Source organism: Oncorhynchus mykiss, chromosome 5, assembly GCF_013265735.2.
Source record: "Oncorhynchus mykiss isolate Arlee chromosome 5, USDA_OmykA_1.1, whole genome shotgun sequence".
Classification (NCBI taxonomy): Eukaryota; Metazoa; Chordata; class Actinopteri; order Salmoniformes; family Salmonidae; genus Oncorhynchus; species Oncorhynchus mykiss.
This window is the reverse complement of record NC_048569.1, coordinates 61,418,612-61,442,620: the sequence shown is the minus strand read 5'-3', so window position 1 is coordinate 61,442,620 and position 24,009 is coordinate 61,418,612. Positions and strand designations below refer to the sequence as shown.

The 24,009-nt window shown below is 43.9% G+C and overlaps 1 protein-coding gene across 1 annotated transcript in view; it reads left to right on the top strand.

The window, feature by feature from the left end:
* LOC110522983 (neurocan core protein-like) overlaps positions 1-24,009 on the top strand; it is a 206,966-nt gene that overhangs the window by 68,458 nt on the left and 114,499 nt on the right. Inside the window, exon 9 of the mRNA XM_036978016.1 lies at positions 5,805-7,007. Coding sequence (XP_036833911.1) covers positions 5,805-7,007 — 1,203 coding nt within the window. The remainder of the gene's footprint in view (positions 1-5,804; positions 7,008-24,009) is intronic.

Here is a 24,009-nt window from a genome sequence, read left to right as displayed (position 1 = left end):
GGAGAAATTACATTGAATTTATATGCACTGTGTATTTTAGTGTATGTGTATTTTAGCACTTGTTCAGAGCCATCCTTCACTAAGCCTGCTTCCAGCAGAGGTGACAAATGCAGTGTAAAGAGGAAAATTAGAGCAGAGAGCGAATCAGGCCAAAGCAATAGCTGATGTGAATAGATAAAAATAAGGTCTATCTGGAATCAGGTCGCCATGCTGAGCTTGTGTGTGTGTGTGTGTGTGTGTGCGCGCGCGTGTGTGTGTTTGTGTGCACGCGCATCTGTCTCTCTGTGTACATGTCTACGTCCGTGTGTAGGTGTACGTGTGTGTGTGTGTGTTCATGTCTACTTCTGTCTGTTGGCTCAGTGACCAAAACCCCAGTTAATTCTCCATAGAGCTGAGCTAGGTGTGTGGGTCGTAAAGGTCACCATATTGGGATATTCCCCACTTGAGAGCCCTGCGACTTCAAACCACAATCAATAGCTGTGATTCCTCTGCTGTGCAAAGGCAACCAAGCAATGTTTAATCATACGGGCCACCACTTACACAACACAGTCACCAGGGCTAAGAATAGAGAGAACGAGCTTGTCGCGCACAGAGGTGTTTAAGTTGGTTCAATAAAGGTAGGGCCCCTTCTATGGCCAGGACGCCTTGAAACCAAAAAGCTTAATCCCAAGGTGTTAATGTTTTATGCTGGATGAAAATATAGCTTTAGTCTGCATACATTATTCACAGCCTCTTTCCAATGAATGCAGGGCTGGCTAGGTGCTCATTGCCGCACTCTTTGCCATCTACGTCTCCCCCATTTAGGACGGCCCTGGGTGAACGCAGGCGGTCATTATCAATGGCGTTGATGAGCGGAGGGAAACCCTGAAGGACAAAAAGAAGAGAGGAGAAGAGGAGGCATCAGGAAGTGGCTTTTGAAGTTTTTTAGGAAGCTGTTTCAATTGATACATCCTCTTAAAGTGGCATCGCTCGCTTGATATTAACTACTTTATTGAGCTCTGCGGGCTGTTACTTGCATCTCTGAAATCTTCATTATCGATACTGCCATTTTTATTATTCTGACTGGCAGGAAGCTAGGGTGGAGAATTGTGAAGAAGCACAGTCTCAAGTAAAGTGCCAGGAAAGACATTGCATGTGAATCTTGACACTTGAACCTCAATCCCTAATTTCCCACATAGCTTTAGCAAAGCATCGTGGGAATAAATCATTTCGGTAAAACATCACATTCCAGACAGACATGATTCACACGCCACATAATAACTTTTCCCTGTCATCTTTACTAGACGCCATATCTTACTGCATGTGTGCTAGCGCGCGTGTGTTAGCGTATGTGGTAGTATTACGGATGTCACGCGTCCTGCTTAGCAAGTACAGCTTCCTCCTGATTCGTCTCAAAAAGAGGATTGAACCCAGGACCTCTGCTTTGCTAGCACACGTGACCACCCTCCCAAAGCGTGTTACCAGTCACGCCATGTGAAAAGCTAACACAAGTGGGAACTCTTCAGGCTGAGGAGTAGATTTCACACATCCCCATGTGCTACACTAGCGTGTGTGGGTGTGTGCTAGTGTGTGTGTATGTGAGGCCTTGTGTGTGTGTGTGTGTGTGAGTCCGCGTCCATGTGTGTGAGTCTGTGTGTGTTAATTAGATGCCGAATCTTACAACAATAGTGCTGAGACTGCATTAATATAATGTGTCCCGGAGAAGGCTTCAACCCTTCTCCCATTATGCTTTGTGACCTGAGGGTTCGACTCTGCTTGTTTACCCCAGAAAGAGACGGATAAACAGCTGATATACAGCACCGCTGTCACTGAAAACCCACAATGGAGCATATAATTGACTTGCCTCGATTTAGCCGTTTGTAGGCAATTTATCACAGTACGATGATGTTTGGTTTGTGTTGACTTATTGTAAGCCTAAACTCACGGCAAACGACAGCAGTGAAATATGACATTCATAATACGGGGCCTGGCATGAAATTATCGTAACGCATTCTGTGTATAATATGCTCTTTTTATTTAATATATAAGCCATTAGAATAGATCATCCGACTTGATTAATGAATTTAATCACTCATTATCTCATCAGTATGTGAAGGCAAAGTGGTTAAGTAGCTATTATTCCAATAATTAATTAGATAATAACACAGTCTACATCTCTTATGTAAATGAATCCGCACTCGTATAGTACATAGGCGAAGGCAACATGCAGACCTCTGAATAATTTAGTATTTTTTTTATATTTCATTTGTCGACATATTTGTGTATGTTTCTACCCACAGTAATTTGTTGTGTTATGTAGTACAACCAGAGCCCCTGCTGTGGTGCTTTGCACCTCAGAGAGCACTCTCTGCTGTTCTGTGTTAAGCTAGACTTAGAAGCTGACTTTGAGGTACTCTATACTGTACAGTGCCTTCAGACAGTGTTCATGCTCCTTCACTTATTCAACATTTTGTTGTGTTACAGTCTGAATTCAAAATGGATTCAATCTTTTTTTGTTTTCACCCATCTACACACTATACCCCATAATGACCAAGTGAAGACATGTTTTTATAAATCTTTGCAAATTTATTGAAAATTAAATACAGAAATATCTCATTTACATAAGTATTCACACCCCCTTTGCTATGCCACTCCAAAATTGAGCTCAGGTGCATCCCGTTTCCTTTGATCATCCTTGAGATGTGCATGCCAGAGCAGAAACTATACCATGAAGTCCGAGGAACTGTCCGTAGATCTCCGAGATGGAATTGTAATGAGGCATATATCTAGGGAAGGGTATAAAACCATTTCTAGTGTGGAAAGTTTCCAAGAGCACAGTGGTCTCCATTGGGAAATGGATAGAATATGGAACTACCCAGACTCTGCCTAGAGCTGGCCGTCTGACCAAACTGAGCAACCATGCAAGAAGGACCTTGGTCAGGAAGTGACCAAGAACCCAATGACCACTCTGACAGAACAACAGGTTTCCTTGGCTGAGTCTCTATGGCGCTTCACCAATCCGGGCTTTTCACGTGCCTTTTTTGCAAGCTCCAGGCGTGCTGTCATGTCAGGATTAGCTACCACCAGACAGAAGCCACTCCTGAGAAAAAGGCACATGACAGCACACCTGGAGTTTGCAAAAAGGCACGTGAAAGACAGACCAAAAGGCAAAAGAGGATGTTGTCTGATGAGACAAAAATGTTACTCTTTGGCCTGAATGCAAAGCGCTACTGTATATCTGGAGAAAACCAGGCTCAGCTCATCACCCATTTAACACCATCCCTACCATTAAGCATGGTAGTGGTAGCATCATAATATGGGGATGCTTTTCAGCGGCATGGACTGGGAGACTGGTAAGGATAGAAGGAACAATGAATGATGCCAAATACAGACAAATCCTTGATGAGAACCTGCTTCAGAGTGCAAACCTTAGGGGTGAAGATTTACATTCCAACAGGACAATGATCCCAATCATACAGCCAAAGCAATGCTGGAACGGCTTCAGAACAAGGAATGTCAAAGTCTTTGACTGGCACAGCCAAAGCACAGACTTGAATCTCATTGACAATCTGTGGAAAGACTTGAAGATTGCTGTTCACCACCGCTCCCCCTCTAACTTAACAGAGTTTGAGAAAATCTGCAAGGAAGAATGAACAATCAAAATCCCCAAATCCAGATGTGCAAAGCTGGTACAGACATACCCAAGACGACTCAAAGCTGTACTCGCCGCCAAAGGTGCTTCTACAAAGTATTGAATCAGGGGTGTGACTGCTTATGTAAATTAAGTATTTCATTTTCAATAAATGTGCAAACAATTCTAAAAACATGTTTTCACTGTCATCATAGGGTATTGTGTGTAGACGGGCTTTGAGTTTTGAATCCAGGCTGTAACACAGATCTGTGTGTGTGGTGTATGTAGGCACCTGACCTGAACCATAAGAGAAACTAGGCATCTACCACCCCACTATCAGATTAGGTGGGGCAATGTAGCCTGTTTTTTGTCCCCTCACTTTTGTTTTGAAATCACCATCACCCACTAATTCAATTTTTTGCAGATTAAGTGTTTATCGTTTACAAATTAGCCAATGTTCTCTTCTCCTCTCACTTTGGCCAATGCAGTGCTCCTCACAAAAGTGATTGCTGTCCTCATTATGAAATTAGCAACTTTACCCTGTATATATAAAAATGAACATATGAATGAAGTTTTTAACGCAAAACTACCAAAACCATTGCTGATGCTGAACCTGAACAATCAAAATAATATATATTGTAAACCCCTTTTAGCAGGTATAGCCAGATGAGAGATGTCTCTGATAGCTTACTTTTATTCTGGAAAAACACAAATGTTAACAGCGCATAGATAACAATAACCTAGCAAATTACATAGGATGTCACTCAATTAATAAGCCTAATATCACATTAAGCCATTTTAGCATTTGAATACTGAAGGTTACGTGCAGATGTGCAAGATCAGGAACAGGCCGCCTACCTGGAGTTGGTAAGCGTGCGAAACTGGGCACAGTTTGACTAGGCTGTTATTGCCTGGGGTTGTTCAGCATGCTTAAATGACTTGCAGAACAGTGACTGTCAACACAGTTAAATGCAGTTCAACACTGAAGGGGAGGACACATCAGTTGTCACAAAAGATGAGAGAGGTATTTTTGGAAGGTTAAAATAATTGAATATGAGCAACAACAACAAAAAACTTAACCACCGATTCGTCACATTTGAATCTATTCTGTGACTGATGCGTGCTACATTTGGATCGGTTTGGGATCCGCAGACCAATGCACCGGGGACCAATGCATATCTGTGAATCTTTACATCCCTACTGTCTAATACAGTAATACCCTGAAGAGATGCACTACTGAAAAGCAAGCCACACAGTTCGTCTGAATAATTCATAGTGTAGATACAGTATGGTGTAGTATATTAACAAGAAGGAGCAAAGCGGTGTGCTTAATCTGAATAAGCAATGGTGTAGATCAGGGTTGGGGTCAATTCCATTTCAATTCCAGTCATTTCAGAAATTAAACCAAATTCCAATTCCATTTGAAATGTTTTCTCATTGAAAAGCATGGAAGATAATTGGAATTTCAGTGCATTTGCTGGATTGTCTGGAATTTAAATGGAATTGACCCCAACCCTGGCGTATATATCGTATAGTATAGGAAGTCAAATAAAGGATATTGTTTTTTTTACACGTTTTTACTGTTGTGTACAGGGATTGGTTGACTGTAGCTTGGTTTGGGGTCTAGGAGAGTTTCTATGGAATGGGAAAAGAGACAGAGTATGAAGTGTGAAATTGCCTTGGCCAGATTCTCTTAATTTGTGTGCTGGGCCTGATATGCAATATGGGTCTGCTACTGCGCTTTGTGCTGGAATACAAACAGCTGCACCATTATTTGTACTACGATGGAATAAATGAGAATAAATATTTTCACAGATTTAGCAAGAATTATAGTCAATTGTTGCCGTGAATGAGGGTTTGCCTCCAGCATACAAATGAATAACCATCCTTCCTGGGGTTCTATACAACAACCAATCACCATTTAATATCTTACACTTTATTTCTGTTTGCATATGGAAAACCCTGTACACTATGTCACACATCTGGGTATAAAGATATAAGAATGGATAAATAATATAAAAAGGATGATACATAATGAAACTCGATTTTAATTATTTAAATATAATGACTGCTGCACTGGAGGCTGCGTGGCAGCCGTGTTTTATGATTGCTTATTTAATGCGCATTTAATTAAAATAATACAACCGATTTCCCTCCCACTCTAAGTTAATGAATGCGTGTTGTCCCCCTGCAGGATTCACAGAACTGGGGCCCGGTGGTAGTAGCAAGACTGTGGAGGCTTTGAATGTATCAGGAGGCCCCCACCATGGCACCAGGTATGAGCTGGCTTCATCCCCAGGGGCCCCGGCACAAGCCACAGGCAGCCAGCTGAGATGGGCCCTCAAGGCCATGAAGGGTTCTAAGCTTGTGCCGGAGGGACACATGGCGTACGTGGGGAAGGATTCCACCTGGGAGCCAATGGAGGCCAAAGCAGGGCCCCTGGAGGTCATGACCCTGCCAACCAGCCCAGAGAACTACTCTGGCGAGGGGAGGGACCAGGATGAGGACCACAGCATCCCCCATGACGTCCTAGAAAGAGAGGAGGGGGATAAAGAGACAGAGACGGAGGGAAGCGGGAGAGGAGTGAACGACTTACCAAGAGGCTTTGGATCTAACGGTAACAGCAATCCAGCCAGCGGTGCCAGCAGCAGCACAAAGCCTCCTGTGTCTGGACTGAAACCCACCCAGACCCAAACCCAGAGCCAGACAGTAGCAGAACACACCACTATCTCCCAGTGGCAGCTGGTGGACCAGCCCACCACCTCACCTGCAGCTGCTGCTTCTGCTGCAGGCTCCAGCCAGGGCCCAGGGGGAACCGTTGAGGAGGCCAGGGGAGAGATTGTCTATGTCCGACGCCCCACTGAGAAACTGCTTCCAGCCACCTCCAGTAAGAAAGATGGCTTCTCCCCTGTGATCAGGAAGCAGAACCTGAACACAACCAGAGTGACTGAGAGACAACGCAGCCTAGATGAGGCCACCACACCTGGGGTTACCTCCAGACCTGCAGCCCCTATGGAGCCCCTGACCACCATCAAAACCTCCACAGCAGACACCCAGAGAACAGATTCCACCAGGGAGCCTCCTATCTCCATCATATGGGTTCCGGTGGAGAGAGAGAAGACAATCAGTACCACACCTCTGACCAGAGATGGACCACAAACGGCCACAGCTTCCACTCAGTTGACCACGCCATTGTCCATTCTGAAGAGCAGCGATCGTGAGGCCGAGTCCAGGTTGGCCGTTTCAGAGTCATTCGTGGTTGGAAAAGGGTGGAAGCCTTTGGGAGGGAGGAACCCCAAATCTAAGGAGGACAAAACCCTTGTGATCACAGAGAAGACAGAGAAGAACCCTTTTGGTGTCATTGTGCCCACCTGGGGCTATGACCTCAACCCTTCAGGTAGGTTCTCTATTGTCTATATTACCATCAACATTATCAGCCTTTATGTAATCATGCTGTATAATTATAAAATCTATTCCTCATCATAATATGCTGCTAATCCGTAGGAGGGGATCTGACGCCCCACGATCGATTTCATGATGTTGCCGATGCTCTCTCTCTCTCTCTCTCTCTCTCTCTCTCTTTCTCTGTCTCTGTCTCTGTCTCTGTCTCTGTCTCTGTCTCTGTCTCTGTCTCTGTTTCTGTCTGTCTCTGTGTCTCTGGCTCTCTATCTATGTATATATGTATGTCGGGCATCAGAGAGGGCTGCTGTAAACAAAGAGGGGCTGTGAACTGGTTGAATGGAAACAGCCCTGGTGTAGTAATTAGAGGGTCAGGGTTAGTGCAATTAGGCAGGCTGTGAGAGGCTGAGCTCTTAGGCCCCGGCAAATCAATGTTGACGGAAGCTAGAAGATGCGAGCTGTAATTGACTCTTCCCCACCCCGTCTCTCGCCGAGCGAGGCCCTTGTCTATGTTCAGAAGGATACAGCATGTATAGACTTGTAAACATTGAGTCACCCTGATGGGAATGGGGTTTAATTTTTTACTCCACAATGAAGGCAGGAAGGGAAGGTAACATCCTTGGTTGAAGAGTTTTATTTTCTCTTGGCCTCGTTTAAAATCCACACAGTAGGGCTGACTTCCTGCTTAGAAAGTTCTAGTGAAATATTTAAATACCTATTTCGGTGCAAAGTTCATGTCCGTGAAAGGAACACTGATGCCCTATGTAGAATAAATGACTATGAATGAATAATGCAGCATAGCACATCTGGTAGCTGCATATCTTGGAATGCATGCCTCAAATGTCCTTTATCACTGTACGACTTTGTTTCCTACATCCAACCACATCCAGCTGGATTGAGTGAGTGAGCAGGTAAATAAAAGGGTAGATCAGGGCCCAGGGTGAGGGGAGAGAGAGGGATGAGAGGAGGAGGAGGAGGAGGGGCAGTGTTTGTCCTTTCTTACTTCTGCAGGTGGAAGTTCATAAGCCCCTTTAATCAATGATCAGCTACTGCAGTAACACTGTCCCCGAGCCCCACAACACAGCCCAGATCTGTCCTGGAAAAATAGCCTTGCCCCCTCTCTCTTTCTATCGCTACCTCTCTCTCTCAATTTCAATTTAAGGACTTTATTGGCATGGGAAACATATGTTTATATTGCCAAAGCAAGTGAAATAGATAATAAACAAAGAGAAAATGTACAGTAAACACTCTCTCTCTCTCTCTCTCTCTCTCTCGCTCTCGCTCTGTCCTTCTCTCGCCACTCCTTTTTGTGGTCTCTCACCCACCCCCTTCACTCTCTCTCTCTTTCTCTCTCTAGCTATCTCATCATGATATCAGTATAGGGTATTGTTGTAATGTGCTGGTCTCAGCCCCCTCCCCCTTAACAGAGGGTTGTCTTTAATGGAAGCTTCTCTAATGTAAAACATGTAACGTGTGGTATTCCGTAAGGGAGCTGTCTTGGCCCTACTGTCTTCTATTTTTACGATGTCAACCTGATCGTGTCTGGTGTGTCCTGATCGTGTCTGGTATTGGGGGACAAAATCAACATGCACGCGACGGCGCACGCGCTCAAGTGGTCAAGTCAGCATGTAAGGGGTTAATTACTCTTCCTCATTTGCATAATGTACAATCTAAAGCAAATTTACTCAGTGACACTATGACAGAGTATCTGGAAATGGAGGTGGAACTACATTGTTTTATATTCAAGTATACTGCAAATGGGTTGTAAAAGTCCTCTGCCATATATCCACCTCCTTGTTTACGATCTGCTTCGTACTTCACAAGGTAACCCTGTAGGAAATTTACACAGAGACTCCCAACTTGGCATTCGTGTGCAGAGAGTTATAGAGCAGAAGGAGAAGGAGGTTTACAGTGTGCAGCCTGTCTTTCGGACCCTTAAATTACCAAACACCAATCTGAGACTCTGTCTGAGAGGTGGCAAACAGGAAATAGGAATTATGGCCTCCTTGGCTAAAGCTTTGCCAAGGCTCTTAGATGGATTAGACCCACCGCACATTAATAACCAAGAAGCCCTGAACTGGAGTGTTAAATTTGGGTTGGAGAAAACAGCATACTGTATGGCCCCTGTTTGCGGATAGTGTCGATATGGATGCTCAGTTTGTCTCCAGCCTTCGTACGAGACCTTGATACTGTGGTGTCTGTCTGGCTCTGTGAAAGGCTGTGCTGTACCCATAGACCTAAGAATATTGATTTTCTTTGTCCTGTTTCTGTCAGTGTGCCTCTTCCAGTTCCTTCAGGTTTATCTAAACTGCATGACTTCTCGTTGAACATTTCATACCAACTTCATGGGCATTAATATGGAGTTGGGCCACTCTAACAGCCTCCACTCTTCTGGGAAGGCTTTCCACTAGATGTTGGAACATTACTGCTATAACAGCCTCCACTGTTCTGGGAAGGCTTTCCACTAGATGTTGGAACATTACTGCTATAACAGCCTCCACTGTTCTGGGAAGGCTTTCCACTAGATGTTGGAACATTGCTGCAGGGACTTTCTTCCATTCAGCCACAAGAACATTAGTGAGGTCGGGCACTGATGTTGGGCGATTAGGGCTGGTTTACAGTCAGCGTTCCAATTCATCCCAAAGGTGTTCGATGGGGTTGAGGTCAGGGCTCTATGCAGGCCAGACAAGTTCTTGCACATAGATCTCAACAAACCATTTCTGTATGGAACTCGCCTTGTGTATGGGGGCATTGTCAAGCTGAAACACTGATTTCTGTTTAGCAGTCTGATGGCCTTGAGATAGAAGCTGTTTTGCCACAAAGAAAGTACAGAATAATCTAGAATGTCATTGTATACTGTAGCATTAAGACTTCCCTTCACTGGAACTAAGGCGCCTAGCCCGAACCATTAAAAGCAGCCCCAGACCATTAATTCTCCTCCACCAAACGTTAAAGTTGGCACTATATGGGGTTGATGGGGTTTAGCCCTGACCTAGATGTATCACAACCGGTCATGATGGGGAGTCCCAGAGGGCGGCGCACAATTGGCCCAGTGTCAGGGGAGAGTTTTCCCGGGGTATGCTGTCATTGTAAATAAGAATTTGTCTTTAAATGACTTGCCTAGTTAAATAAAGGTTCAATCAAAAATACCAAACCCAGATTCGTCCGTCGGACTGCCAGATGGTGAAACGTGATGCATCGCTCCAGAGAACGCGTTTCCACTGCTCCAGAGTCGAATGGCAGTGAGCTTTACACCACTCCAGCCGGTGCTTAGCAATGCGCATGGTGATCTTAGGCTTGTGTGTGGCTGCTCGGCCATGGAAACCGATTTCATGAAGCTCCCGATGAACAGTTCTTGTGCTGACGTTGCTGACGTTGCTACCAGCGGCAGTCTGGAACTCGGTAGTGAGCGTTGCAAGGCTCACTATCGAGTTCCAGAATGCCGCTGGTAGCAACGTCAGCACAAGAACTATATATGTAGTGTATTTTATTACTCCTCTGGTAATTGTTACGTCTCCCTTCGTAATAATGTTTAGAGAGCCTCCTTGGCCCTTGGTGTTGAGGCGCGCCACAATCAATGGCCCACACTGGCCCACAAGGCCCTTAGCTAACCTCAGCAAGAATCCCTATACTCATCACCAATATCAACACAGCTTCGCCACAAATCCTCTACCATTCCCTCGTTCCCTCGTTTCTCATCGCCATCTTTCCCTCCAGTCCTCTTTTCCACGCCTTAATACGTCCATTTTCCATATCAAACGTTCATGCTGGATATAATCCCATTCGCCGGGTGCTTATTTAATGAATGGGGATTTGCTAAAGCGGCACCTTGGGGAAACTGTACTCCATGGTGGAGGAGAAGATAAAGAGGGTTACGCTAACTGTGCAAAGCATTGGCTTTCTGTGTTCCGGTAACAAGGCGAAACAAAGGAAGGAACCAAAGTGTTGAATGAGCAGACTAGTGAGTATCTCTTCGGGTTATGTAGACACTACCGCCTCACTAATACACAACTGTGCTCTTCCCGGTTCAGGATCCCACTGGTTTTTCCTTATGTGGCTTTATATAGATGAGTCCCATAGATAATCCTGTCTTATTTTAGGACATCCTATTGAAGGAATAGTATCCAAAGCAGATTTTGAATGAATGTTTTATCTGTCTTCAAGCGTATTGTAGGAAGGCTTCCTCTCCACTGTGTAAGCACTGAAGCTCCATCCATAGTGTTGATGTATCTGTATTGTTTCTCTGAGAGAGATGGTCCCTTGGTGGACCAACTTCACGTGCTACTCACAGAAAGGTCATACAACATTATGATGCAAAGGACAGCGAGGGCAACACCATGTGGTAACACTTCTCGTGTGAGTGCCCTCTTTGCATTGTAGGCACATTTATAACACTTTACATCACAGGTGTCAAACTCATTCCACGGAGGGCCGAGGTTCAGCGGGTTTTCGCTCCTTCCTTGTACTTGATTGATGACTTAAGGTCACTGAGTAGTAAGGAACTCCCCACATCTGGTTGTCTAGGGCTTAATTCAAAAGCAAAAACCTGCAGAGACTCGGCCCTCCTACATGGAATGAGTTTGACACCCCTGCTTTAGATGAAATGCTGGATACATAATAATCACACACAGATTTTATTATTCATAATAAAAACCACTACGAAGTGTCACCAATATTGCTTTTGTGAGATTAGATGTTTTTTGTATTCCTTTTTGAAACAAAAACTCTCAGTGAAACCGACTTAAAGGGCTGTGACAGTATCACAGTTTTTGTCAGGAAAAAAAACACTATTTTCCTTAACTTCAACAATAGACCATTGGCAGAATCTGTAACAACTATATTTTGCTGGATGTACAGCCAAGTTCCAATTATAAATAGTGAACGACTGAATCCCTGTGCTGGAGAGGGGAAATAGTATAATAATCTTCTACAAATATAATGGAGCTTTTCCTTGGAGCCCCCTGAAAGCACATTGTGAGACATTGTGAGACATTCTGTACAGTACTGTAGTTCAACTGAGAGAACAAGAATAGTGAACGGCTGCTTCCCAGATCCTCGTTTCCCTGCTGTATATAGTGCATCAAAGCTGGGACCGAGAGATTGAGAAACAGCTTCTATCTCAAGGCCATCAGACTGCTAAACAGCCATCTCTAACTCAGAGGCTGCTGCCTACATTGAGACCCAATCACTGGACACTTTAATAAATGGATCACTAGTCACTTTAAACAATGCCACTCTAAATAATGGCACTTTAATAATGTTTACATATCTTACATTACTCATATCACATGAATATACTGTATTTTATACCATCTACTGCACCTTGCCTATGCCGCTCGGCCATCGCTCATCCATATACTTATATGTACGAATTCTCATTCACCCCTTTAGATGTGTGTGTATTAGGTAGTTGTTGGGAATTGTTAGATTACTTGTTAGATATTACTGCACTGTTGGAACTAGAAGCACAAGCATTTCGCTACACTTGCATTAACATCTGCTAACCATGTAAACAATAACATTTAATTTATATGGTGTTTGATCCTTCAAGGTTGTGTTCATTGTTTGCTTTGTACTGTACTATTGCATTCAGAAGAGTTACATAATCATTAGGGTGCTCAGACTGGGAATATCATAGTGGGTGGTATTCTGTGTCTGTGTCTTCTTCAGGGTCATTAAGTCTTCACCTGGCATGACTTCCTTAGCCTAGCATGGCTACCAGGCACTTCTTCCCTTGCCTAGCATGGCTACCTGACGCTACTTCCCTAGCCTAGTATGGCCATCTGGCATTACTTCCCTAGCCTAGCATGGCTGTGAGTGTTTGAAATTAGTGGTCAGTCATTCCACAGAAGATAATTCATATTAGTCGTCCCTGTGGGCTTGTTACATTTATGTAAACAAACTGTCTGTATGGAAGATAAAACAGCACAGTACAAACCACAGCCGAAATCTAATGTCCTCAGTGGTTGAACATTTGGGCTGTCCACTTTATACTGGTCATTCTGTTTTAGATGGGCGTAAACGACAGTAGCAAAGAACCTCTATCGAGCCATATGTCATCCTCTTAAAAAGTGCCATTGATTTGATGTGTTCCTTCAAAACCGTATCAGTCATTGTATTGTTTTGTGCAGTCTTATAAACCTGCAAATCACATCACCTCTCTGTCCCAGGAAGTATAAAATGACGCTGGAGGTCTGCAGTCAGAGGGCTGTCAGTCAGTAGAATTTAATACCCTCAATAGAGGCTTTGTCCTTGTCTGCAGAATGGGATCCCTCTAAACTGCAGCTCTGACCTGGATGGAGCCGGAGCCAGAGGAAGCTAGGACAAAGTATTCAGTCCTATCTGATTATGCATGGGGACTCAGGTTCCACCACTGATGTGTCATTTCACCGCAGCTCCTTTCCGCCAGGAGAACAAAGACCTAGACAGACAACCTGTTTCCCTATCCGGTCTCCTGTCGCTTCACAACGCTTCTTATTTCTCTCTGACAGAGTGCGATCACATAGCGCTTAGAACCTTGTATTCATGCCAAGATAACGATAGAACCACCACTGTCTTATGCATACAGTATACCTTACGACATTTAAAGGAGGCCGTCATCATGATACGGTATATTAGTTTTACGTTTTGCAGCCAGATTTACCTAGAGATGTGCTGAAATCAAGGTTTACTGGGAAGACAATGAATTCATAGACAATTTTTTTCACTTGCGGGGCAAGAAATGGAACCCAGCTGGTTTTATGAGTTGGGAGATGCATCCTCTACTTCAGAAGATGTTCCAGTTAGAGTTAGAGTTGGAGGCAGTGAGCTCATTGCAGTCACATCGCATCATGCTATTACCAGCTCAGGGAGAGAGCAATCTGGCTGTGGAGGGCATGATGGAGCTTGGCGTGCCAGGCGGTACCCAGAGAGTTCACCCACAGAATGGGGCGTTAAAAGGGGGAAGAGGCGGGAGATATTAAGGGGCTGGTTCAGTTTGCTATACTTTGCTATTAGCAGCCTTCTGTAGCCTCCAGCATGGCAGTGCTCCTATTAGAGAAGCTGTCAGCAGCAGCTCTCCAGACATGAATTGTGGAACAGAAACAGAACAGCCGGCAACGTCTGCCATCAGAGATCCAGCTCTAGAGAGGCCATAACCACAGCTGTACTCTCCTCCTACATAACTGATGGTTTTGTATGAACCGTCATGGTTGGGTAGGCTACTTTCTAAATGTAATCCGTTACAGTTACTAGTTGCCCAAACTTGTAATCAGTAATGTAACTTTTGGATTACTTTCCCTTTAGAAGAATAACACAAAAAAGGATCCACCAAACATGTTTGGTGTGTCATCACGGTGGTCTCTGACTTGTGGTCAGACTCGCTCAGGTGGAACAAACTTAAACTTGCACCATTTTCAATGCTGAATTGACTATCATTGAGAAAACAGAAAGGTGTCATAATGTATTTTTTTGCAAATATCCTTTCTGAATTTAAGGAATCATCTAGTTTTTCAAAAGTGTCTATAACCTTATTACCATATTTTTTTGTTGGTAACGTAACCGATTCAGTTAGTGTTTTGTAATTAGATGACATGTAATCAGTTACTTCCCAACCCTGTGAAACGTGCAAAGGACTGTATGCTCCTCGAGATGTTGGGTATGTGGTACGGTATGCACTAAAAGGGTACACTGTCTGCTATGATTTCCAACGGCTCAACTACCTAGTCCTCTCTCTAAAAGAAGCTGGAGATGGGGGTGAAAACAAACCATGAAAACAAAGCTAGTAGAATGTGTCTGTGATGATAATGGATGGATGGACTATTTCCTCAGGAGTGTGACAGCTCAGATAATGCAATTTATTTAGGCTCACTGCAAAGTGCTCTTGTTGTAACAATATCCCAATTTGGCCGTCACTGTTGTTTCTCGGCCTGTTTAATTGGTCTCTATTGAGTAGCCAGTTGACATGTTGCTTGCTGCTTCTCTCCCTGCTAATTTAGTGTGATGCTAGGAGGTGATCTCGGGTGGTGAAGGTTTTCTGGGTTTAACTCTCCCGAGCTTTCCCAGTGGAGCTAATTGTAAGTGTCATGCATTTCTGATTAAGCTATGTGTGTTTGTGTGTGTGTGTGTGCAAGAGGTTGACGCAAATGGAAAGGTTTTACTTTGGGATGATAGGGCTCTGTGCAAAAATAGATTTAAGAAGGACCTGTGAGAGGGAAATGAATCCTTGTGGCACAGAATTTCCTACATTTTTAATATCATTTGCTGTAGCACTCTGAAAGCATGTCTAAGAGGGGAAAGATAAACTCTAACATTTCAACTTTTCTGTTTACATTTCCATACTTGCATGTCCCTCCAAAATCATGCACACCATCACGCACGAGCGCACACACAGCACCAATGTATGACATGACCAGACCAAAATAGATCTCCTGGTTCGTCCATCCATCGTAGTTTGTCATAGACTAATGGATTTGATCAAGCTGGTCACACCTGCTCTCTCCAAACCTTTGTGTTGCATATTATGGCTTACAGAGGACATCATCACTCTCTGGATCTAAAGCAAGGGAGGGAGCCGTATCCGGCCGGCTTGGCACTTCAATCCGGCCCGCAAGACATATATACATTTTTTTACCCCTTATTTCCGCCCAATTTTGTGGTATCCGATTGGTAGTTACAGTCTTGTCTCATCACTGCAACTCCCGTATGGACTTGGGAGAGGCGAAGGTCGAGAGCCATGCGTCCTCCAAAATACGACCCAGCCAAGCCGCACTTCTTCTTGACACAATGTCTGCTTAACCCGGAAGCCAGCCGCACCAATGTGTCGGAGGAAACACCGTGCACCTGGCGACCGTGCCAGCGTGCATGCACCCGGCCCGCCAAAGGAGTTGCTAGAGTGCGATGGGACAAGGAAATCTCAGCCTGCCAAACCTTCTAACGCGGACAATCCTGGGCCAATTGTGCACCGCCTCATGGGTCTTCCAGTCACGGCCAGCTGTGACAGCCTGGGATCGAACCCAGGTCTGTAGTGAAGCCTCAAACACTGGGATGCAGTTCCTTAGACTGCTGCGCCACTCGGGAGGTCCCCCGCAAATTGATTTTAACAAACAATTGGTCTCCCAAAAAATGCGTCCCTCCGTTGAATTTCAAAATCCCGATGTGGCCCCCGAACCAAAACGTTTGCCCACCCCTGATCTAAAGCAATGTCACTTATCCTATAACAAAGTATAGCCGGTTTGTCGCTTAGTCAAAGACTGACATACCTGAGCATTTTTCAATCAATGACATTAATTGATCAATTAATTATTAAGGAGACACCAAAACCGGCAAGACGGGAGCTGTCCGCCACTGGTATTGACTGTGGTAGGCCTATCCCATAAACCGTCTCGAATAGCAGCAATACATTTGATGGTCTGTTGGACTGGCAGCTGGGTCGAAGAGAAAGGAGGGTCTCATTCCACAGAGATCAAACAGACCACAGCTCTCTGGTGATTACTGTCCAACCCAACCACAGAGGTCAGCCTCTCTATAGACTCTGGGCTGACCACACTGACCGCCATGTTACAGCCAGCCACCACAGGGCACAATGCAGCAGGGCCAAGCTTAACCAACCAATGAAGCACTGATAGACCAGTCTTCTAACTTTCTCTCTCTCTCTCTCTCTCTCTCTCTCTCTCTCTCTCTCTCTCTCTCTCTCTCTCTCATCCTCCTCTCTCTGCATTTTTATTGGGGTGTGTGTGTGTGGGGCGGTTGTGTAATGAGGATGTCTCATTAAAGTAAGACAAAAAGTCAAAGTCTCTCTCGCATCTCTCAACCCCCCACCCCTCCCCTCTCTCTCTCTCTCTCTCATCTCTGTTAGCATCAGGAACCTGGCAACCTCTAAGTCACTCTTATTGCAGTGAGCTGAGATTGCATTGGGTCTACACCACAGAGAAGAGAGAGAGAAGTGCTATCTATATTGCAGGATAAATAGGTTTCATATTCCCTGGGTGTGCATTCAGCTTGCCTTTGCAGTAATTATAGCCTCATCTGCAGTGAGTGAAATGTCTATCTGAGGACATGGTGATACATTGGATCGGATGCCTGCTGTCCTCCCTGCCCTGTCAGTAGTGAGATGGAAACGTGTAGGTCATTTACTGTGCGATGGTACAGGCGATAGCAGCGTGTTTGAGTTGAATTGATACATTTATATAAACAGTTACAGTATGTATACTGCAGCAGCATATGAAGTAGCAGAAATAAAGAAATAAAACATCAAAGCTTTATGTACAACTGTAGGAGTCCATTTCCTGGACACAGATTAAGCCTGTCCTGCACTATAATGCACTTTTAATAGAGATTTTTTAATAGAGTCCAGTAGCTTTAATATTTGTCCAGGGAACTGACCTAATGTGTATAGGTGAGTCATTTTTCAGGTTGTGGTTGAACAGATTGACATGGTGACTGTGATTTGTTATATTTCCCCCGACCCTCGCTGTTAAATGTAGTCATTCTAAAACCTTTATCTGTAAGGGATTCAGAACATTTTCTCCAGTGTGACATTCAATTTTAGGTCCAGCTGTGTTGCATGGTATAGGCAATGGCTGATATTGTTCTTGAACAGGCAAATCCCATGATCCTTGTCTCTGGAAAGCTATTACAAGGTTCGTTAGCTTCCACAGTAATGGTGTTTGGGGGTATGTGTCCTTGTGTGTACTTGTGTTTATGTGTAGAGATGAATGTGTGTATGTGTCAATAGAACAGATTTGTCCTCAAATTCGAACTAAAATTATTACTGAACTCGAGAACTGACATGTCACATCGATATTAGTCACTGACATTTATTTCAATGCCAAAATTGACTAAAAAGTGAGAGTAGGATATAAAACCGAGTTTTGTGAGATTTGAGGACAAGAGTTTGTCAGGGTCTGAGGGTTGGGTTTTGAGTTCAGAGGTCGATCTACTCCTACCTCAGAACACAGACAGGCCTGCACATCAGCGCAGCGGATCGGACTTCGTTGACATAAGACAACACGGCACACATGTAAATACTGCACCAAACACCTTAGCTAGATGTAAGATTGCACGACTAAAACCTCCTCAGCAAAAACATCCAAATTAACTACATCTTTCTTGAGTTATCTTGGATTCATTCTGACTATTTTCAGGAAGTGATTCTGGCTTTGTTACAATGGTGTCTCATGGGGGACAAACATCAGTAACTGCCACATCGAACCACACCCCTAAAAACCTAGTTTTTTTTATGAGCAACTTTTTTAAGTTGTAATGTTAATTTTTAAGCAGTTCTAGTCTCCTAGTATTTGACTAACAGATACTGTATATGAATCTAATAGGAGGATGACAGAGGACTCTGCAGAATCCGTTTCATAAGGACACTGTCATGCTAAACCACGATGCTTACTGTAGTCCTGACTGGAGACCAACAGTAAGGTTGGCCTTGCAGTGTCCCCCCTCCCTTACAGTGCCATGTCAGAGTCCGAGCAGTAGAGACAGAGATGAAATGTAAGAGTGGCTTTTTAAAGAGTAGTCTGTAATTCATCACAAGCCAGCAGCTAGCATTACAAAAAAAAGTATGGCAGCTCCCTCTGTGTCTTTCTGTCTTATTTGCTCTCCTTATTTTTCTTTCTCGCACACACACACACGCACACACACACACACACACATTTACATGCTAGCAACCAAGGGGAAAACTATTTTCACTTTGGAGGAGGCTGTAAGGAAGTGAATACTGTCATCTCTCTTGCACGTGTGTGTGTGTGTGTGTGTGTGTGTGTGTGTACCTGTGTGTGTGTGTGTGTTTGTGCACAGACGTGAGAGAAGTGGGACTGGTGTTGAGTGAAACAAAGAAGGTAAATGGCTGCTCTGACTCAGTCTTTCAGGGAGCACTCAGCAGAAATGGCAGTGAGCCCTGCTCTCACCCAGCAGGGAAATAGGGACACTAGGGTTCCATTTTCCTTGCGTGGAACCAAAACTGAACTGACCCTGTTACAGTATGAAACAGCTTCTATATCTAATGAGGTCTAGAGAGAGTGAGTTACTGGGATCTTTTCAACCACATTATTCCGGCATGAAACAAAATCAAACCGAGACAGAAACTTTTATTGAGTGTCCTTCGACTATATGAAAAACTCCGCTCAAAGAGAAAGAAATGCAGTTTACTAATCTGGTACCGCGGAATACGACATTGATCCAATTCTCACACAATTAGTCACGATTGTTTACACCCAAATGGGATAGTGCTGCTCGCCATCTGTGTACTAAGACTACTGAGACTGCTGACAGACCATTAAGACAACACAGTAGAAGCATTCATTTAGCATCAAACGCACGCAGACGCTCACGCAGACGGAGACACACACGCATACATCAGCATCTGAGCCTGAGAGAGGTGGCCGTTCCTCTTCTGCTCTAATACCACAGTCTTGGTGCATAAACTATCAACACCAGATACTGTGCCTACACACACAAGGCCAGAGAAATGTAAAGAAACAGTGATAACTTAATGGATCACAGTTCCAATGTAGATAATGGACACTGATGTTATTGTCTGAATTCATATCTACCATAAATGTTGGCAGTGGTGTGTATTCATGGATGCCAAGGGAAGCCAGGCTTCCCCAAAAAATACATACATTATTTTATCTTTCATCTCTGTTTCATACATTTCCTTTAATTCGCAAGAGGCTGAATGTATCCGGAGAAAGCATCCGAGCGAGCGACACAATGCCCCTCTGTATGTGTAGCCCAGCTATCTGATGCTGTCTGGTCAAAAAGAGTATGACATTGTTGCTGCCCATAGCATTGAATGCAAGGGAAGCCAGCAAGCATTTGGCCTCCCTTGATAAAAAAAATATTAAATAATTGCCAATCAGCGTAGAGCTGTTTTCTTTGCGATTTGTGGTAACTCTCCGTGGTTCTAAATCAATTGTTGTTTCGTAGTCCGAAAATGTCAGAAACATTAATTTGTTTGACCATGCTGTAGGTCATGTAGCAGTTTGTTACATGCAATATATTTTGTGGACTTCACTGGACAGATGTTGCTCTCCGGTTTTGTGATGAAACAAAGCTGTGGTTGAATTTATTCTGCCACTGTGTCTTCTTATTGTCTCTGCCTTAGGCCTATATATGACGGTGTCAAGGCATATGAACTAACAGGTTTTAGAGCAAACAACGCAATTATCACAACACAGGTTGTAATATGGCTTTTTTTCTGCTAGCAAATGTTCACCTCTAGCAAATGTTGGAACATTTCTAGTGAGCACTCTGGCATAGGCCTACACTGCCCTTGCTGTGGATCAGAACAGAACTAGAATGCCAGCCAGCCTGAGATGTTCTATTCACATCATCTCCTCTAGTAGCTAGGTCAGGACAAGACAAAAGCACTGTATCCCCTGGGATGTGTTTATTAGCGTCTGCATTGGAGCAGACACACAATGGACAGCTGCCAGTACTAGGCTAGCCCCTGTCTCCCCCGGCCACTCCATAGCCCCACACCGCTGTCCACCCAGCCCATTAAAACACTGCCTGTCACTGGTCCGCCTAATTGTGTTGGAAGAACACAGGAGGGGGAGACAGGAGGGGCAAACAGCCCTCTGCAAAGAGAGGGCAATGTCACACTCACACTAGCCTGTTATGGCTAATATCTTTCAGTCTGGGAACCACTGCTGCAGTGTCCACACAGTATGTGTGTGTGTGTGTGTGTGTGTGTAGGGGTGTGAGGCGGTAGTGGGGGTGTGAAAGTGGGGAAAAGGTATGATGTAATAATTATAGTGGATGTGTGTGTTAATTTCTCTATTTGTTTATTGGATAAAGGTTTCCAGATGAGCTGTGTATGCTTGCCAATCACATACTGTTTTATATTTTTTGCTATTGATTTAAGAAATTATAACCCCACACTATAATGGCTTTTCTCCTTCTCTCCAATCTCTTTGATACATTTTCAAAGCCAACAATCATGTTATTATCACCTCACAGTAGTGTATCAGGTCCTGCAGCACAGGAGAGTGTGGGAGGCTATCAATCAAATGTATTTATAAAGCCCTTTTTATATCAGCAGATGTCGAGGGTGCAACAGGTCAGTACCTCATGAGTAAATGTCAGTTGGCTTTTCATAGCCAATCATTCAGAGGTCGAGACAGCAGGTGCGGTAGAGAGAGAGTCGAAAACAGCAGGTCCGGGACAAGGTAGCACATCCGGTTAACAGGTCAGTGTTCCCGAGCTGCATGCAGAACAATTGAAACTGGAGCAGCACCATGACCAGGTGGACTGGGGACAGCCAGGAGTCATCAGGCCAGGTAGTCCTGAGGTATGATCCTAGGGCTCAGGTCCTCCGGGAGGGAGAGAAGGAGAGAGAGAGAATTAGAGGGAGCATACTTAAATTCACACAGGAACCCAGATAAGACAGGAGAATTACACCAGATATAACAGGCTGATCCTAGCCTCCTCATCTTTTCAGGAAAAGGAACACACGCTCACCTCTGTTCTTTACTAGCCTGGAGGATTTAGTCACATGCACACACGCATGCACACACACGCACACGCATGCACACGCACACACAGACACACACACACACACACACACACACACCACTTATATTGTATTGTATTACATTTAGTCAAAAATAGGACTATTTGGTCCCGTATGCTTACCATGCAATGACTACATCAAGCAGATCCGGCTCCAGACGGAATCAGTTGGACGGGCATTTGATTTCCATAGGCGGGCCCATTTTTTCACGGGACCTCCTATGTATGCAGGCGCTTGCACACATTTTTTTAAATGGGTAAAGACCATAGGCAGCTCATGAGTTTCAAGTGTGGGAAAGCTTACAATTTGTTCTAATAATCTGTGTGCTAGTTAAGAATATTTATTAGTGATGCACCGATTTGACAAGCACCGATTTGACGGGCTGATAACTGATATTTTCCTTGCCAAAAAACCTGACACCGATAACCGATATTTACAATTTTAGCTGCCTTTTAAGCATTCTAGTACAGTTACATAGTTAACACACTCACACCGTCTAGGGGACTGCATCTCAGTTCAAGAGGCGCCACTACAGTCCCTGGTTTGAATAGACTGTATCACATCCGGCCTTGATTGGGAGTCCCATAGGGCGGCGCCGTCATTGAAAATAAGAATTTGATATTAACAGCCTTGCCTAGTTAAATAAAGGCTACAAACCCACACACACACTAAACAAAACGTTATTTTGTTGGCATTTACCAGTAAAACATAATCAAATATATTTCTTTCACTTACTTGCTGTGCTGTTTCGTTGTTCAGTCGTTTCATTCTCAACCAGGACACATAACCCGGTCTGGTCAAGCCTCACTAGCCAGATGAAGCTAGCTGGCTGCTTATAACATTAGCTTTGGGCAACAGCTTGCTAGCTATTTATTTTCATGAACTGAAGTTCAATTTCAATAGGCGACCAACAAGTGGCTACCTAGCTAATACTTACTCACAAGGATTCCTAAATCATTGCTAAGAATTGTGAAAATGACTGCCGTTTCTACTGGTCATTGTTTTTAGGCTGGTTGTATTGGTGCTAGCTAGGTACCAAGCTAGAGCTAGCTACCCCCAGAAGTTGCAGTCGAACAGATAATGCTTTATTACCAACACGGTATTGTAAACACATCATTCATGGCCAGTGTTTGCAGACTTTTTTGGAGAGCTTTAACAGTGCTACTGATAGTAGCGGTGGTGCTTGGCTTGCACGTGCAAATTCAGAACACACAACATTCTATATTGGAGCTGTGTTATTTGACATGTCAAATGAAAAGCTTATTTAACGCGTCAAATAGTGTTTTTGTCAAATAGTGATATTTGGCATGTATCTTTTTTGACATGCAAAGACCCAAACAGCGTTCCATAGTTTGTCGTGAACTAATAGAAATGACGCTATTACTGTGTAACTCCGGTCTCGCTGAAATATTCTTACTCTTTCAAATGACTGCTTGATCCACACAGCAGACTTTGTGGGCTAGGTTAGAAATGCTGTGTTGCACGGGTTTCACAAAATCTTACGTGGCGTCATTACGTTATATAGGTATGCGCGTCAGCTTTGACATCGGTTTTTCATATCGGCGTTAAACTAGACATCGGGCCGATACCGATGTTGGCATTTTTAGCTAATATTGTCCGATTCCGATAAGTTCACCGATATATTGTGCATCCCTAATTTTTATATATATATATATGCACATTTTTGTGGAACAGCTTCATTTCAATAATAACACTTTATTTTCTCAAAATCATTGACACGTGGTTAATCATAATCATCTGAAGTAAAATGATAGAAATCTCAAAGTAAAAATTATACTATGGGGAGAGCACTAACCTTTGCCATATGGACACATTGATACACTATTGGTGGCTAAAGAAATGAGAGCATAGAACTCAGAGATAGCTCATAGACCAATGCAGCAGTAGGCCTATCATCCATCAACTAAATAAAATACATAGGCCTAAAGCCGACAAACAAAAACAGTAGAAAATATCCTGATGAAAATTCTGGTTCTTCAATCACATTCATCTCTATTCTGCCTGCCTGTCTGCCTCCCTTTCTATTTGTCTCGACTTGGGCTAGTTCAACATTGTATCAGATTATAACAGATCTGGCCTGAAGCTGTCGCTAACGAACTTGCAACATTGTGTCAGCTAGTCTATTTCGGGCCCTCGAATTTTCCTGCGCTTGTTAGCCGGGACAGAAATATGTTTTTTTTTTTATGACATTTCCACTGGATAATCAGATCGTGATATTTTGTTCTTTCACACCGAGGCTTGGTGATTATTGAGGCTGGGAGTGTTGGAATGATTTTTAAAATACTGAGTGACTATCATTCCCAATGAATGTTTACAATATACAGACTTTGTTTACTTGTGTGAGACTAAGATTAAAAAATAAGTGGTGTACATGGTGCGTTAAGGCAATCAGAAATAAGACATTGCCAAATGGACACTTTCCTGCATATGCATGCGTTCTGGAGACGCACCATATCTTCGCCACACCCCTCCCCTT